This window comes from Fukomys damarensis, unplaced genomic scaffold (assembly GCF_012274545.1).
Source record: "Fukomys damarensis isolate Sample0158 unplaced genomic scaffold, DMR_v1.0_HiC HiC_scaffold_73914, whole genome shotgun sequence".
Classification (NCBI taxonomy): Eukaryota; Metazoa; Chordata; class Mammalia; order Rodentia; family Bathyergidae; genus Fukomys; species Fukomys damarensis.
The window spans coordinates 49,502-65,113 of NW_022974826.1; the positions used below are offsets into that span (position 1 = coordinate 49,502).

The 15,612-nt window shown below is 37.9% G+C and overlaps 2 protein-coding genes across 2 annotated transcripts; both read left to right on the forward strand.

The window, feature by feature from the left end:
• The first annotated feature begins 317 nt into the window (after nucleotides 1-317).
• On the forward strand, nucleotides 318-1,229 carry LOC104861138 (olfactory receptor 4A47). The gene has a single exon (XM_010622453.1). The coding sequence runs from the start codon at nucleotides 318-320 to the stop codon at nucleotides 1,227-1,229; it is 912 nt and encodes a 303-aa protein (XP_010620755.1).
• A 10,985-nt stretch (nucleotides 1,230-12,214) lies between these two features.
• LOC104861139 (olfactory receptor 4A15) lies at nucleotides 12,215-13,132 on the forward strand. Its single transcript, XM_010622454.1, has one exon. The coding sequence runs from the start codon at nucleotides 12,215-12,217 to the stop codon at nucleotides 13,130-13,132; it is 918 nt and encodes a 305-aa protein (XP_010620756.1).
• Nucleotides 13,133-15,612: the final 2,480 nt, after the last annotated feature.

Below are 15,612 nucleotides of genomic sequence, written 5' to 3' on the forward strand. Positions count from 1 at the left end.
TTTTTAGTTTATGGTGTGAATAGTGTTAGCACTTCCATTAGTTTCTAGGCACAAAGTGAGTTGTGGGAGACTCATTTTTTTTTTCACAGGCTGTCCTTTGCTAACAGGTCTCTGATTTTTTATTTATGCCATGGTTATTCTGTAAGATCCTTAAAGTTAGGTGTGATGCTTCATCAAACTTGAAAAGAACAGTTCATGAAGAGAATATTCATAATGCCTCTTTAAGCAACAAATAAGCATCCTAAACTTACTAGTAATAATTCTTTTTGCAGACAATGTTTTCCTGAGCAGTGATACAAGGACACGCAGAAGGACACATGGAACAAAGGAACAATGTCACTGAGTTCATGCTCTTGGGGCTCACTCAGAGCCTCCAGGGCCAGAAAATACTGTTTGCATTATTCTTGCTGGTCTACATGGTGACCATGGCAGGCAACCTACTCATTGTCGTGACTGTGGTGCTCAGCCCAGCCTTGGATTCTCCAATGTACTTCTTTCTTGGCTACTTATCATTTATGGATGTGGCTTATTCCAACACAGCTACTCCAAATTTGCTGATAGACCTACTCCGTGTCAAGAAAACCACTTCCTTCCAAGCATGTATGACTCGGCTGTTTTCAGAGCACTTTTTCGGTGGTGCTGAGATAATACTCTTGGTGGTCATGGCCTATGACCGCTTTGTGGCGATCTGCAAACCCCTTCATTATCTGACCATCATGAACCACCACTTGTGTGCTCTGCTATTGCTGCTGGCCTGGGTTGGGGGTTTTGTGCACACTATACTGCACATTCTGTTTGTTTATAATCTTCCCTTCTGTGGCCCCAATGTCACTGACCACTTCATTTGTGACATGTACCCCTTATTAAAGCTCGTATGTGCAGACACCTATGTTATTGGCCTCACAGTTCTGGCCAATGATGGGGCCATCTGTACAGTCATCTTTGCTCTCTTATTAATCTCCTATGCAGTCATTCTGCACTCGCTGAAAAACCTGAGTCAGGAAGGGAGGCACAAGGCCTTGTCCACCTGTGGCTCCCACATTACAGTTGTGGTCTTCTTCTTTGTTCCTTGCATTGCTCTTTTTGTGAGATCTCCATTCGCCTTGCCCACTGATAAGTACTTAGCTGTGTTTTGCACTGTAATCACTCCCATGCTGAACCCCCTCGTCTATACTCTGAGAAATGCAGAGATGAAAAATGCCATGAAGAAGCTCTGGACTAGAAAGTAACATAAAGCGACAGAGGATTGTATTATTTGTGTTCCATGAAGAGCTGTTTCTTCCAAAGAAGCCACCTGGGATTATTGCACTGAACTTAATTTTCTCTTGGTTTAAGAATTGTACATAACAGAAAAAATTTATTACGTGAATTCTTGCAATGATCAGCATGCATTTTTTAGGTTTTTAAAATTTGAGAGGCCTCTGCTGGATGTGAGTCCCACTGGCCTTCCTGCCTTTTGGCTCCTGCTCCACCACAGCTGCAGAGGCAGCTCTAAGCTGAAGTTCTGGAGGACCTGCCCTGCAGGATTTTAGCCACAACCTGTAGAGTCCTCTGCACTCTTCTTCAGATGCATTTTATCTGATTATTTTGGCATACATTGTATATGGATCTCATTCAGTCTGCTACTCTCTCTAGTGTGATGACCTTGGTAAGCGCTTACTTGGTAGCCTTAGTGAACAAGAGTGTAAAATTTGTTCTTATTAAGTGCAAAGTGGCACGGGAGAGGGAGAATGCTGTTTCCAGAGAAGTAGCTCAAAACCATTCTGAAGTTGATGATGGAAAAATGTCTCAAAAGGAGAAAGAGGCTAGAATCCTGTTAAAGCGAAAGGAAATTGTTCATTAAGAAGCTACATCTGGTTACAGCACTGTTCCTGATCTTGGTCATTGAGGCTTCCTTCTTTGTCATGAAGAACTCCAATCCGACAGGAACATCTTGTGCAAAGGGAACTAGCAGAGCTCATCGCCCTTCTGTCTATGAGTTCCGCAGAGACTTCACCAGCCTAGCCCTTTGGCTTTGTATTCACAGGTGGCCTCGGTATTTGGGAAAGGAGTGGGCTGTTCAGGGTGAGAGAGAGACACAAGGTATTTTTAAAGTCTCCAGTTCCAGATTTTAAAAAATGTATCAGAATGCAACTCATTATTTGTTTAGTGTCTTTTTTGACTAATTTCTGAAATTAAATTAATTGGAAGGGAAGCTCTGAGAATCAGCACACTTGTTAAAAGGCTAGAAGTCTTACAATGTGGGAAAATCAAAAGAGGAGAAAATAACCCATTTCTTTGATCCTTCAGAGGTCACAGCAAGCTGGGCTGAGCTGTTAGCATTTATAACAGTAGCAAGGAGCTAATAACTGGTTCTATTTTTTCCAAGCACAATATTATTAATGTTTTGAACCATAAAATTGGAGTGAATCCACTTCCCAAGGGATTGAAAGCAGCCTAATGTTTACAAGTCTCCAAATTTGTGAGTTAGACCCTCCACTGAGAAGAAGAAAGGCAGTCAAGGTAGTACCCTAACAAGCAGTGGTATGACTTTGGCCCTGAGTGGAGTTAGCCTTGACCCAGTCCTCCTGGCTTAATAGGTTATCCCTGGAATCACTGTTATGTGTGCCCATGGTTTGATACCAAGAAAGAATATTAAGTAAGAGAGAGCACCTCTGTCCTGAACATTGACAAAAAAAGACCAAAGTAATGTTTGGGAATTTAGTTCTTGAGTTCTAAAATTTCACTGAGAAATTTGCAGTAATTTAAGTGCTTGTGAGCATTTTTATACTAGGACTTTCATAAAGTTGACACTTTAGTCCACAAGTTCTTATCTATTGTGAATGAAAGAAAGCTCTTTTCATCCCTAGGGTCCAGCTGAAAGTAGTCTTGCATCATTTTATTTATTTATTTTTTTTACCAGTACATACACAGACATTATCATTTCCTGTGTGTAACATGAATTGAAAAATTTTGGGGAGTTCTTTATTCATCACTAATGATATCAATTTCACATTTCTTTAAGCTTTTGAGTATATCCAGTAATATCCTACGATTTTTACCCCCAAAGAAATACCGTATATTTCCATCTTTACTTTCTATTCCTAAATTTAGGCTGAATTTTGTAAATGATATTTATTTATTTATTTGGTTTTTGAGACAGGGTCTCACTATGTAGTTGAGACTGACCTGAAACCCACTATGTATCCCAGGCTGGTCTCTATCTCACAGTGATCCTCCAGCTTCAGTCTCCCGAGTGCTGGGATTATAGGCGTGTGCCACCATGTCCGGCATAAAGGATATTTATTTATAACCTTTTGAACAAGTATTCTTCAGTTTATCTTCCAATTCTGTGCCGCTGGATGAGTTGGCATCCAAGAAATTTTGAAGGAAGTTGGGGGTAGGAATGCACATGCACAGGGACCCAGATCATCCTAGTCTGTAAGTGAGGATTACTGTTCATCGTTGCTTGTAGACCTTTGTAATTCTTTACTTTTCATTTCTGGTGATCGGAGGGCTCTCGCTGGCTAAAGATGAGTGAACAGGGAAACAAGAGATTGACTGCAAAGTGGGTAACACATAAGAAGTTCATTTCTACTTTCTTTTTTCTTTACTTTTAATTGAAACGATCTGTACATTACCTTGTCATGGTGTTTGGGGACCAATGCATTCATTTACTCAATGAAATGATTCTTCAGAAAATCCTAAGTGTAACCATAGGTGGATCAAACACTTTTAAAATTGTTGGTGAAAATTGCCACTAGAGTGCCATGCCGGTGTAGATGGGAAATAAAATCATCACCAATCTTGGTATAATACAGACATTTTTCATTTAATGTCCTACCTGATTAACAAATGTTCTGATTTAAGACTGAGGCCCGCTGTTTGGACTTAGGACTCATCCTCCCATGCTTGCAATCCATATTTTTTGCACAGTTCTGTTCATCTTGTTTATAAAACCTCGATGTCTTTCTTTTGTACAGTATAGCTTGTCAACACAGCACTGTAATTGTTGCTGATTTTACTGTACAGTACAGTATTATAGGTTTATGTTCTGCATGTAAGAGTTATGCAAATAAAAGCAAAGTCAACAAGTCGGAGTTTCCTTCGACCATTTCTGCATTCTGGATATTGTAATCTACATACCTAATGTAATTCCTCCTTTAGTGAGCAATTTAATTAATGACCCTGTCACAGCAAGGGGCCTCGGTCATTCTATGAGAAGTGTCTGTACAGTGTGGGTGAGTCTGGTTGAAGATATGGTAGGATCAGCCAGACATTTTTAATAGAATTTCTCTTGCATTAACAAACCAAAACTTTGCAGGAAAGTGAGTAAACAAAAATTGTTTTCTGTCCTGAATATTTCCTATGGTTCTTGAAAAAGTCCTGATAATGTTATCCAACTTTCTGTATTGCCACATAAATTATATGTTTACACTTGACTATTTTCCATAAGGATGAACTGTGCCGATACTTTATTCTTGGGAACTACAGACCCTTTCCCTCAGTATTCTCCTCCTCATTGAAAACAACCATGTGGCAGAGAGAGTCAAAATTCTTCAGCAAAGATTCTGATCCCAAGAGATTGAGAAATGGAATATACAGTTAGAAGACAGAAGTTCTAGTTTTTGTTTTTCAAACCTCAGGAAAGGAGCAGTGTGCACAGCCAAGTAACTTCAAGGAACTTAAAGTCAAATGAAAATGTACAAATCATTCTCCAAAGGATTCACTCCATATACTTTATACATACTTGAAAATTACACTCAAAAATTTTTGATTTAAACACGATTCAAATTTCTTCATGCAGTGTAATTTTTCAATGAAATGCATCCATTAACCCATAGCCTTAGAACCCCATAAATCCAAGCAAATAAGGGGAAGCGAGAACAATGAATTTCTTTTTTTTCATGAAATTTATTAATACATTTTAGGTATACAGTACAGTTACATTCATCATTGGGCTTTTGTACCTTTACATGATGTATCTTGATTCTTTTTTCTCCCCATACTCCTGCCCTCCCTTCACTGCCTCCATCCTTCTTTATTTACACTGACTTATTTTCCATTTTGTTCCTTTTCCCATATTTTTTCTTTTTCAACAATGAATTTTTAAAAATATGTTTCTATATATTAGACATAGACAACATTTTATTTTAAGCCAGAATCACAGAGAAAATATTATATAAATTTTATGAGTGAGGTCACTGTCAGATGAAACTTATATTCTGGACCTTTTATTACTTAATAATGTGCATTCCACTAATATTGGTGAGAGAGCAATACAATACAGTAAGACAATCCCTTGCCTTGCCTCCAAGTATTTTTTCCCATAGAATGTTTTGTTCTAGAAATGTAGCAGTTTGTGCTATACTGTTGCCCAATGTGTAAAAATGTTTTGTGACAGTTCACCCTGTGTGACTTTTCCGGAATATTCTGTAATGCCACCCTTTCATTTCAGTGAGCATGTGCATACAGCATGTGTTTCAGGAACATTTTGTGATTCTACCCTCTGTTTCAGTGAGAGTGCTTGACTGCCATATACCTCCTTGTATAAGGAGGCTCTCATTTCTGGTAGGCTGCTCAGACTTTGAGCACAAACTCCTCTGAGCCCTTCGGTGAGATAAAGGTTTTTCTCCACCTCTTGGAGTGATCATCAGATTCTCAACCCTTCAAATTATGACCCAGAGATGTGACCAAGAGCTGCCACACTGAGCTAGCTGTAAAGCTCAGCTGTGCCTCACAGCTGTGGCTTTTGGCTGGGATGCTGAGCTGTAACACTTGGCTGTAGCACTGAGCTGCTCCAACTTGCCACAACATTGGGGCTCAAGTTTTCTAAATATAAAATAATGACAAGGAGGTGGATCCATTCATTACCATGAGATGATCAGTACACCCTGTGTACTCACATGAAATTATCACACTCTACAGCAGAAAGATATGTTCATGTTTCAATCATAGTGTTAAGATTTAAGGAGGTGCAAATGCAAACTATCATGAGTTGATCATTACACATTATTTGCTATTAGCAATTATCACTCTGTTATATGTATAATTAAATGATATTTAGATCATAAATGCATATCATTTAAAAGTAAAATGTAGGGAATAAGAATGAAAACCATATGCATTGTCAGCTCCTTCCTGGGCAAAATTTCTACTCGTGAGTGGTGTGGTGTATATTTATAGCTTGCAGATTAAGGATGTCTCACAGTACACTATGAGGTATTGGTCTGGATGGTCCAAGACAGGTGTCCTTTTTGATGTCACATAGATCATATTGTACAGTTATTCCTCACAATACTACCAGTTCCGGGACTCACTCTATGTTATGTTGGGCATTTAGATTAAATCCCTCAACCAGGCAGTACACTTGTTGAAAGCAAGAACTATTCCCGTTTGTCTTTTCTGACTTCTCTGCCAAAAAGCAATGTGGAATAAAGAACTAATAAATATGTGGATGGCTGTGAGGCCTTTATTTACTCTATAAAGATCCACGAATCCTTGAGGTAGAGCCTTACTCACAGGTCCAACAGAACCACCCTATGAGAATTTATCAGCAGCAGGTGTGTTGTGCTCTTGGAAAAGGAATGGAATTGACACTTGCTAAATGCTGCCTGGAGGAGATACAGTGATAAAGACTCACTGTGGGACAGAATGGATTCATGTCCTTATCGAGTTTCCTGGCAGGTCTGGCTATCCCAGGCTGGACTGTCTAAAAATGAGTATTAAGCTGAGTGAACGAGGCACAGTGGAGTGTGCTGCTGGGTCTCACTCTAGATCTCCATGGAGCCCAGGCGTTACTTACTCATCTCTATTGTGACAATGGTGGGTGACCTTCTCCACTGTGACAGCAGTGCCTGCTCTGCCTGTCCCTGGACTCCCATGTGCCTCTTCCTTCCTTCACTCAAGGATGCTGTTTATTCCACTGTTGGTGTATCCAAGTTGATTTTACCTTTTGTGGTTAACTTTCGAGAAGAGCCAGAAGTTGTGCTGTGCCAGATCCAGGGAGTCAGGCTAAATGAGGACGTGTCTTAATGTCTTAGGAGCCTTCCTTTCTGGTGAATGACGCTCAGCCACGGCACTCGTATTTTTGATTACATATCAAAAAGACACTCAGAGAGGAGAACTCCAGAACTGCTTCGCAGAGTGGTAAGAATGGTGGGGTCAGTGTGTTTGAAGTGAGCCCCCTCGCCCCCGGGGCATTAAGAGAAATGTGTCTGTTTTGAAGTCATTTGAAAATATTTTCTTTAAACATTCACCTATTTCCTGAGCACACCTGGTATTTATTCCTGGCAGATTCAAGCATATTTGCATACACACGTGAGTGGCTTTGTTTCTGTGTTTAGATTTTCCCGTAGACTCAGCCTCCTGAAGCTCTTTTAATACCATTTCACATAGGTCTACCCCACTTTTAATTTTCCCATTACTATGTAAATTTCCTTTGTAAAGAATTTTTATTTCATTTAATTAGCATATGTTTGGTGTACATGAAGTATACAAACGTCTTGGGGACTAGGTGCATGTACACAACTCTGCTCATTTCCTTTTTAATGCCCTTCTCTGCCCGCTTCTCTACCCCACCTTTAACTCTCCTTTCTCCATTCATTCTTGTTATCATGTAGGAACTAACAAAATGGACGAACATTTAGCTAAATTAATTAAGTAAAAATAGAGAGAGTTCAAATGAACAACATTAGAATGGTAAAAAGAGAGAATGTAATGAACACCTTTCAAATCATAAAGATCATGTGGGGTTGTCTGAGTAAGAGTATAAGCCAGCAAGATGACATATATCCAAACCACCAAAGAAATTGATAAAGTATTAGAAAAATACTAGCCAACATACTAAATCCAAATGAAACAAATGCTAAGATAGAATCAGTGGTCGACAACTTCACAAGAAAGAGGTCAGTCCTGAAATCAATTTTCACCTGTGGTTGGGCATCCTGATATCAACTGAAGATGCATGAGTTAGATGATACACTCACCGAATTCAAATATTCTATGAGGCAGGATCTTTTTAAAATGGAGGTTTTATTAGTTACTATCAATTTTACAAAATACTGGGATTCTATAAAGTAGTTTCATACATGTGCATATTACACTTTGGTCTTATTCTGTCCCCTTGTTATCCTACCTTAAAGCCACAGGTCATGATTTTAATGAGTTTTTATATATTTTATTTGTGCCCAAATTTAATACTTCCTTTTTGGTGATTTCACCTCAAGCTGTTGAACTACGACATCCCCCCAGAGGGTATATCTCTGGAAATTGTGTTTTAGGTAGTTATTCTTTGGCTGGCATCTCTGCATACAATATTGGCTCAGGTCTCAATGGATTTAATTACAGAAAATATCACCTTGGAGATTCAGCAAAGTTGCTGTTCAGCGATATGCGTCACGGCCCAGATAAGGTGTCCACAGACTTTCCCTAACCTCATGTGTACTAGGATTCGGGCCACAACTTCTTAGGAATTGATAAACTCAAATCACGATAAAGCAGGGATTAAATATTTTCTCCGTGCTTTGTCAACCTTAAATTCAAGTGTGATGTGTGAAACAGGGCAGGATTTTTGGCTGGGATGAACAATATTTTAAAGGCAATTTCATTAATTGACTTTTTAGGTGTAAGATAAATTGCAAATACCTATATCTTTTGAGAGTCTTTTTTCCCCCACAAAATCGATTATTTTACCTCAGCATGCTTATTTCTTATTTATTTGTATTTAGGACAATTTTCCAGCAATTAATATTTAGGGTTTCTCAGTTTATAATCATGATCCAGATTTCTTGCAGTTATAGGACATCCTTGATGTTAATTTTAAAAATCACAGCAATTGAAAAAAGTCTTTTTTTGTAGAAGTCCGATTTATCAATCTTTCTGCAAATGTGAAATGAAATTGGTCAGTGGAAACATCTTGAGATACAATAAAGGGTTTGTGTGCTTTTGCACCTATATTTTCAATGATGGCATCAGCATGCATGAATGAAGCTGTTATCACAAAGGGCCATAGAGAAAATGCTAAAACCCAGAACTTGGAGCGACTGACTGTCTCCTTGGGCAGGTAACTCATGACATGGGATTCTGGAGCAAGCTTTACGTATGCACACAGAATAATGGCTATGAAAGAACTCACATCCTTTAAAAATTCTACATGATTTTGGTAATTAGAGGGTCTTTTGCCATTGCTAAAATATGTGTATATTGCTCCCAATCTTTAATACTCTTCTTGAATATTTTAATATTGAAGATATTCATATTAAACGTATTCCTTTAGCAACAGTGTTCTTACAAACCAATTTGAAAGGGTAACTATTCGGGGGATTTTTGGAGTCCAGCTATTTGTAAATCTATTCATACAATCAGCCAAGTTATCTTCTAGGAATTCTTTAGCTGTCAAAAACTAGAGTGAGGTTACATCTGCAAAAGGTGAATGTGTGGCCTGTGGGAGCTGCTGAGAAGTCGTGAGTAAGGGAGCTGTTACTCCAGTTCTTTGGAATGGCGGGGGAAGATGAGGAGGATTCAGTTTCACCAATGGACTTGGAAAAGTGGGAAGTTTGGCACAAGGAGAGCTAAGAAGTGAGGTGGGGTGTTTGTTCCAAACTGATGTTGGACCAAAGGGATAATTTTTTTAATTTATTAAGGCTGACTTAGTATGTGGGCAGGAAGGCAGCTCCCATGAAAAACACTAGTTTCCCAGGTGGTAGTGTTCTCTAGATAGTACTTCTATCTACATTCTGGTCCTGGACTCTTCAGAATTCACCTTTGATTTGGAAAGAGCCTTGGGACTAGAAAAGAGTTGTTTCGGGAAGATGGTCTTAAACGTCTTGGTATTTTCTTAGGGATGATGCTCTCTATTCTGCGTGTGCCTAAACACCCTTACTATGTTATCTAGCCTGTTTTCCCTGATGGCCCTTGGTTGGCACAGCAGAGTGTACTTCACAACCAAATCCCAGAACGATACAAAGAATGGGAGATTGTAACAATCCCTGCTAACTCAACAAACACACTAGGTTTTGTTTTGTTTTTTTTTTTTTTTTTTTTTTTTTTTTTTTTTTTTTCAGGCTGTAAGAAGACATTGCAACCCAGTGGGAATCAGATCAACATTAAGTTTATCTATGGCTGCAATGTGGCTTTACAACTTATGGAGGGCTAAAGACAATTTCTAAGAATTACCGAAAAGAATATATATGTATGTTTGCATGATCAGGCTTTCTTTTTATTCACTGTTTGTTTGTACATTTTAGGTATGCAATATGATGACATCCATCATTGGGAATTTGTGCCTTTACATTATAACTTAATTCTTATTTTTTGCTGATTCCCCTGCCCTCTCTCCCACCCCTTCCTATTTACAAAGACTTTGTTTCTTTTTTCTTTTCCCATGTGTTTCCTTTCCTTTCTTTCCTATCCCCTGCCCTTCCCCCAGTTTTCTATAAGTATAGTGGCAGAATTGTTCAATGCCAGGAGAAAAATTGATGATGTGGGAGACAGAGAGGAGATTACAGGAGCAGGATGGTGACGAGAAAGGTAGAATGAAATCTGCAAGAACAGTTATGAGCTGCGACGAGGAAGGCAGGAAACCACGTTTAGGAAGCAGGGCAGATTTTCTAAAGTAGGATTGCAGCAAAGGTCAGTGGAGATTTAGGGGTAATAGTTAGTACTAAGATTGTTTTACAATGTAAACGGGCCAGTGACTATTGATCCTTATACTGGGGTTTTCTTTCTCTATGAAAATTCCCTCTGCATCTCTAACTGCTGTCAGTATCCTGTTCTCCCACTTCTTCGTCCCTTGTCCTCTTCCTCCTCCTTCTCCCCCTTTTTCTTTTCTCTTCCTCCTGCAATTTTCCCACTTGTGTCATTTTAATCCTTTGTGTACAAACCAGCAATAGCACAACTGAGGCAGAAATCACACATTGCAGTCCTGCTTGCCTGAATAGCACAAATGTATTCTAGATTTTCAAGATACATATAGGTGCATCCACCTTCCCCAGGCTCATATGCCTCATATAAGCAGATAGATATGGTATCTTTATATTTGTTTTATAATAATATCCTTGTATACATAGTTTTATGCTTCATTATCACTTTCAGAAATTTCACCAAGAGCGCTGATACAATTGCAATGAACTCTCATGAATGACTGCTTTTTCTTTTAAGAGATTCTTTATTCTGTCCAATATTCACCTTATATTATTATGTGTATTATTCACCTTAAATTCTAAACTTTAAGGGTGCTATTAAAATAATTCCACTGGCATGTTGTGCTTATGTCCTTATGTATGATGACTTGAATTTCCATGAAGTAGACTACAAAGAATGTAATGAATGATATGTGAATTTTTACTTCAATAAAGATTGTCAAATTGAGTTCCAAAAAATACAGGATTCACAGTGAAGAAAATACTGTTACAGTTTTTATCAGTCACCTTTCCGGCTTTATCACATTTGAAGTCTGATGTATACAAGGCGGTATTTGTACATTTCTTTTCTTTTGTCATTTTCCCCTTACAGGTGAATGACAGCGTCCTATCATATGTTTTTTGGTCATATGGATGTACATTTTCTTTCCTTGTCTATGTATCATGTGACCACATTGCTATTGATTTATATTTCATATATTAATTTTGTAAAAGCATTTGTATATTTTAGATAATAACTCTTTCTGTGGTCTAACTTGTAATACCATTCTGTAGATACTTTTGTCTATTTAAATAGGGTATGAATTCCTATTAGAAATAGATTGAGAGTAACAATATGTAAGTTTTAGATAGTTATTATTAACTGAGAATATTTTTCTACTACAAGAATGTAGAAAGTCACCTCTCCTTTATTAACTTGAAGCAAATATAAAGTATATCTTTCTGTTTTTTTACATTAAATCTAATCAATCCTTATTTTGGCATGTACAGTTAATTATATGCCCAAGTATTTTAGTTTTCTAATGGACACCTGGCTGTGGCAGTCTCACTTTTTTTTCATTATGAGTCTCTTCCAGGATGTCTTTAATTACCTATTTCTGACACCATTCCTCTACAAGTGGCTAAGATTGCGCCCCATGCATCAATGAAACATGCATTCTTATTATCTCTGACACTACTAGAATGTAATAAAACACAGTAACTATAAATTAAATGAATAAACAATGTTCTAAACTTTCTGAATTCACTTTTAATAAATCTATTTGCAGGTAATTTTGCTCTGAGCAGCGATACGAGGACACGTAGAAGGACGCATGGAACAAAGGAACAACGTCACTGAGTTCATGCTCCTGGGGCTCACTCGGAGCCTGCAGGGTCAGAAAATATTATTTGCTGTGTTCTTGATGATCTACCTGGTGACAATGGCAGGCAATCTGCTGATTGTCATGACTGTGGTGGTCAGCCCAGCCTTGGGTGCCCCGATGTTCATTTTTCTTGGCTTCTTATCATTTATGGATGCTGTTTGTTCCACGACAGTTACCCCAAGTATAATTATAAACTTACTCCACGAGAAGAGAACCATTTCCTTCAAAGCCTGCACGTCACAGCTCTTTATAGCACACTTATTTGGTGGTGTTGACATAATACTCCTGGTGGTCATGGCCTATGACCGGTACGTGGCTATCTTCAAACCCCTGCATTACCTGATCATCATGAGACAGAGGCGGTGCGCTCTGCTTCTGCTGCTGGCCTGGGTTGGGGGTTTTGTGCATGCTGTACCTCACGTTCTCTTTGTTTACAACCTTCCCTTCTGCTGCCCCAATGTCATCTACCACTTCCTCTGTGACATGTACCCCTTACTGAAACTCGCCTGCATGGACATCTATGTCGTTAGCCTCACAGTGCTGGCCAATGGCGGGGTGATCTCCGTGGCCATCTTCACAATCTTGCTCATTTCCTACGGGGTCATTCTGCACTCCCTGAAGAACCTGAGCCAGGAAGGGAGGTGGAAGGCCTTGTCCACCTGTGGCTCCCACATCACCGTGGTGGTCCTCTTCTTTGTTCCTTGTATTTTTATTTATGTGAGACCTCCCTCTACCTTGCCCATTGATAAATCCTTGACACTGTTTTACACCGTTGTGACCCCGATGTTGAACCCTCTCATCTATACTCTGAGAAACGCAGAGATGAAAAGTGCCATGAAGAAGCTCTGGACTAGAAAACAAAATTGAGGTTATTTCATTTACGTTCATTGAAGAGTTGATTCTTCCAAGATAATCATGTGATTACTGCAGTATACTGAAATTTCCTTCAGGTTTAATGACTGAGTGATCGAAAATATGAAAAATAATCTGCATATATTTTTGAGACAAATAGAATTTTTAGAAAAATATATATTTCTTTTTGGTATGAAATGATTCGAGACTATAAATTTACATGCCATAATTAATGCTGTAAACTTATTGTAATTAATGAGAGTTTTTCATGGTTCTTATAAAAAAGTCACTCTTTTTCAGAATAATAGGGAAACCCAAAATATGAGAAAAAGCAAAGTAAAAGATAAATGATAGGAAGCAGGGACATGGTTGATTCTCAAATGGGAAGAACAAGATGTGGAGGAGGGTGGTGCAGGGCAGAGGCATGGATAAAAAGCAATGAAGATGTGTTACTTACGTGCACCACCTCCACTCAAGGAATGTAAGCAAGATATATTGCAATTGTGTACTAATAAAGTTTAAAAACATAAAAAGGAATTACTAATGTTTATGACACATTTTGCCAAAATAAAATTGTATATAAATGTACAGTTTATCCTCTTTTAAAAATTTGGAAAACATTGGTGGATCATATGTGTATTTGCAGTGTATGTTATTTTTGTTTTGTAAGGCTTTAAATATATAATTTTAAAATATTGCTTAGCATGTTATTCTTGAAGAGTAATATACTGTATTTTAAATATAATCATAATGAGGCTAAAAATTTAAAAAGCAGAAGACAGTACTAATGGTGATAGTGCAAGTGTTTATCCATCTTATGATAAGATCAGTGGAATTATCCTCTAAACATTGATGAGAATATTAAAAATTAAAAGATGGTTCTGCATCCAAAGGAGTTAAATAAGTGACTTCTGAGCCCAGAGTGTAATAGTTAAGCAAACATTTCTATAAACTCCTAGGCATGATGGGTCAAAAAAGAAGAGAAGCTAAGTTCACCTTTGGGCTTACTAAAGGGAGAAGTTTGTTTAAGAAGAGATAAAAATTGATGTGGGCTCTTCCTTGAAAGAGATGTGGATGAAGAGATAGATTTCACCAAATATGACCACAAAACGTTCACAAGGCAGGAAAGCTGACGTAGGAAAGGGTAAGGAAAATTGGAATAGCAGCATCCTGGAGAGGGTGCAGTCAGCTGTATGAGCAGAGACATGGAAGATAATTTTTAAAAAAAGATGATCGGTATTGTGCAGAGCAAGGGAGCATACTTCAGGAAGTGAGATTGATGTATACATTAACCAAGACTTAAAGAATTTTATTTCGATGTTTATTTTCCTGGAAACTGGGCTAGTGAAGGTTGGTCCCATTAATGTATAACTTTGTTTGCTCCTCTCCCCTCATCCCCTCCTCTTTCTTCTCCGTCCTGTCCTTCCTCCATGCCCATCTTTCTCCTCAACTTGGATCCCCTCTTTCTGTTAGTGTAACGTTTGAACATCACCCTTGCTTAGTTCTGCATCAACACCTCCCATGTGGACCGTGCTTTAATCAAACATGTGCACCACCATCTTCCCATTGCTCATACACCCACAGACGGACATTTACAACTGCATCTGTATGTCTCTTTAAACTTGGATCCCCTTTCTGTTAGTGTAACGTTTGAACATCACCCTTGCTTAGTTCTGCATCAACACCTCCCATGTGGACCGTGCTTTAATCAAACATGTGCACCACCATCTTCCCATTGCTCATACACCCACAGACGGACATATACAACTGCATCTGTATGTCTCTTTATATTTGTTTTGTAACATTATCATGTTACATATTGTTTTAGGCTTATTTCTTTCCTGCTCTACTGTAACTTGTGGAAATGTCTCCTGGAGTACTTAGGTAACTAATTATTTAATTGGCTACTTTTGATTTAATAGGCTTTATATTCTATTCAGTCATATCTTTTTTAGAATTCACCTTAATATTTTTTACCTTTTTGTTTAAGGCCCTTAAATAATGCCACAAAACCATAGTATGAACATGTTATTGTGTAGTAGAAATTCATTTTTTCTGACATTTATTCCAAAGTGTGTAGTTGCTGTGGTGAAAGGTATATGTATTTTTACTTCCCATGGAGATTGAGATATTGTACTGCAAAACTTATGAAATTCAAATTGCAAGAAAATATTCTTTTCATTTTAACTACCTTTAAAGCTTTATCAATTTTTAAATCTGATGTACATGAAAATGATTTCTATTTTTCTGTTTGTTGATGAATTTAGCATTTTGTAATATCATATTTTGATCAGTGACTGCACTTTTTAAGTTGCATGTTTATAATTTGTTCACTGTGCTATTGCCTTGTGCTTTTTAAATTAATTTCTCAAAGTTTTTCTATTTCAGGTGCAATCTCTGCTTATGGTCTCTAAAATGTAAATCCTTTATTTAAATTACTTTTATCTAGTTATTTATTTTACTAATTCCTACATTGCTAAATTATTTCAAAATTT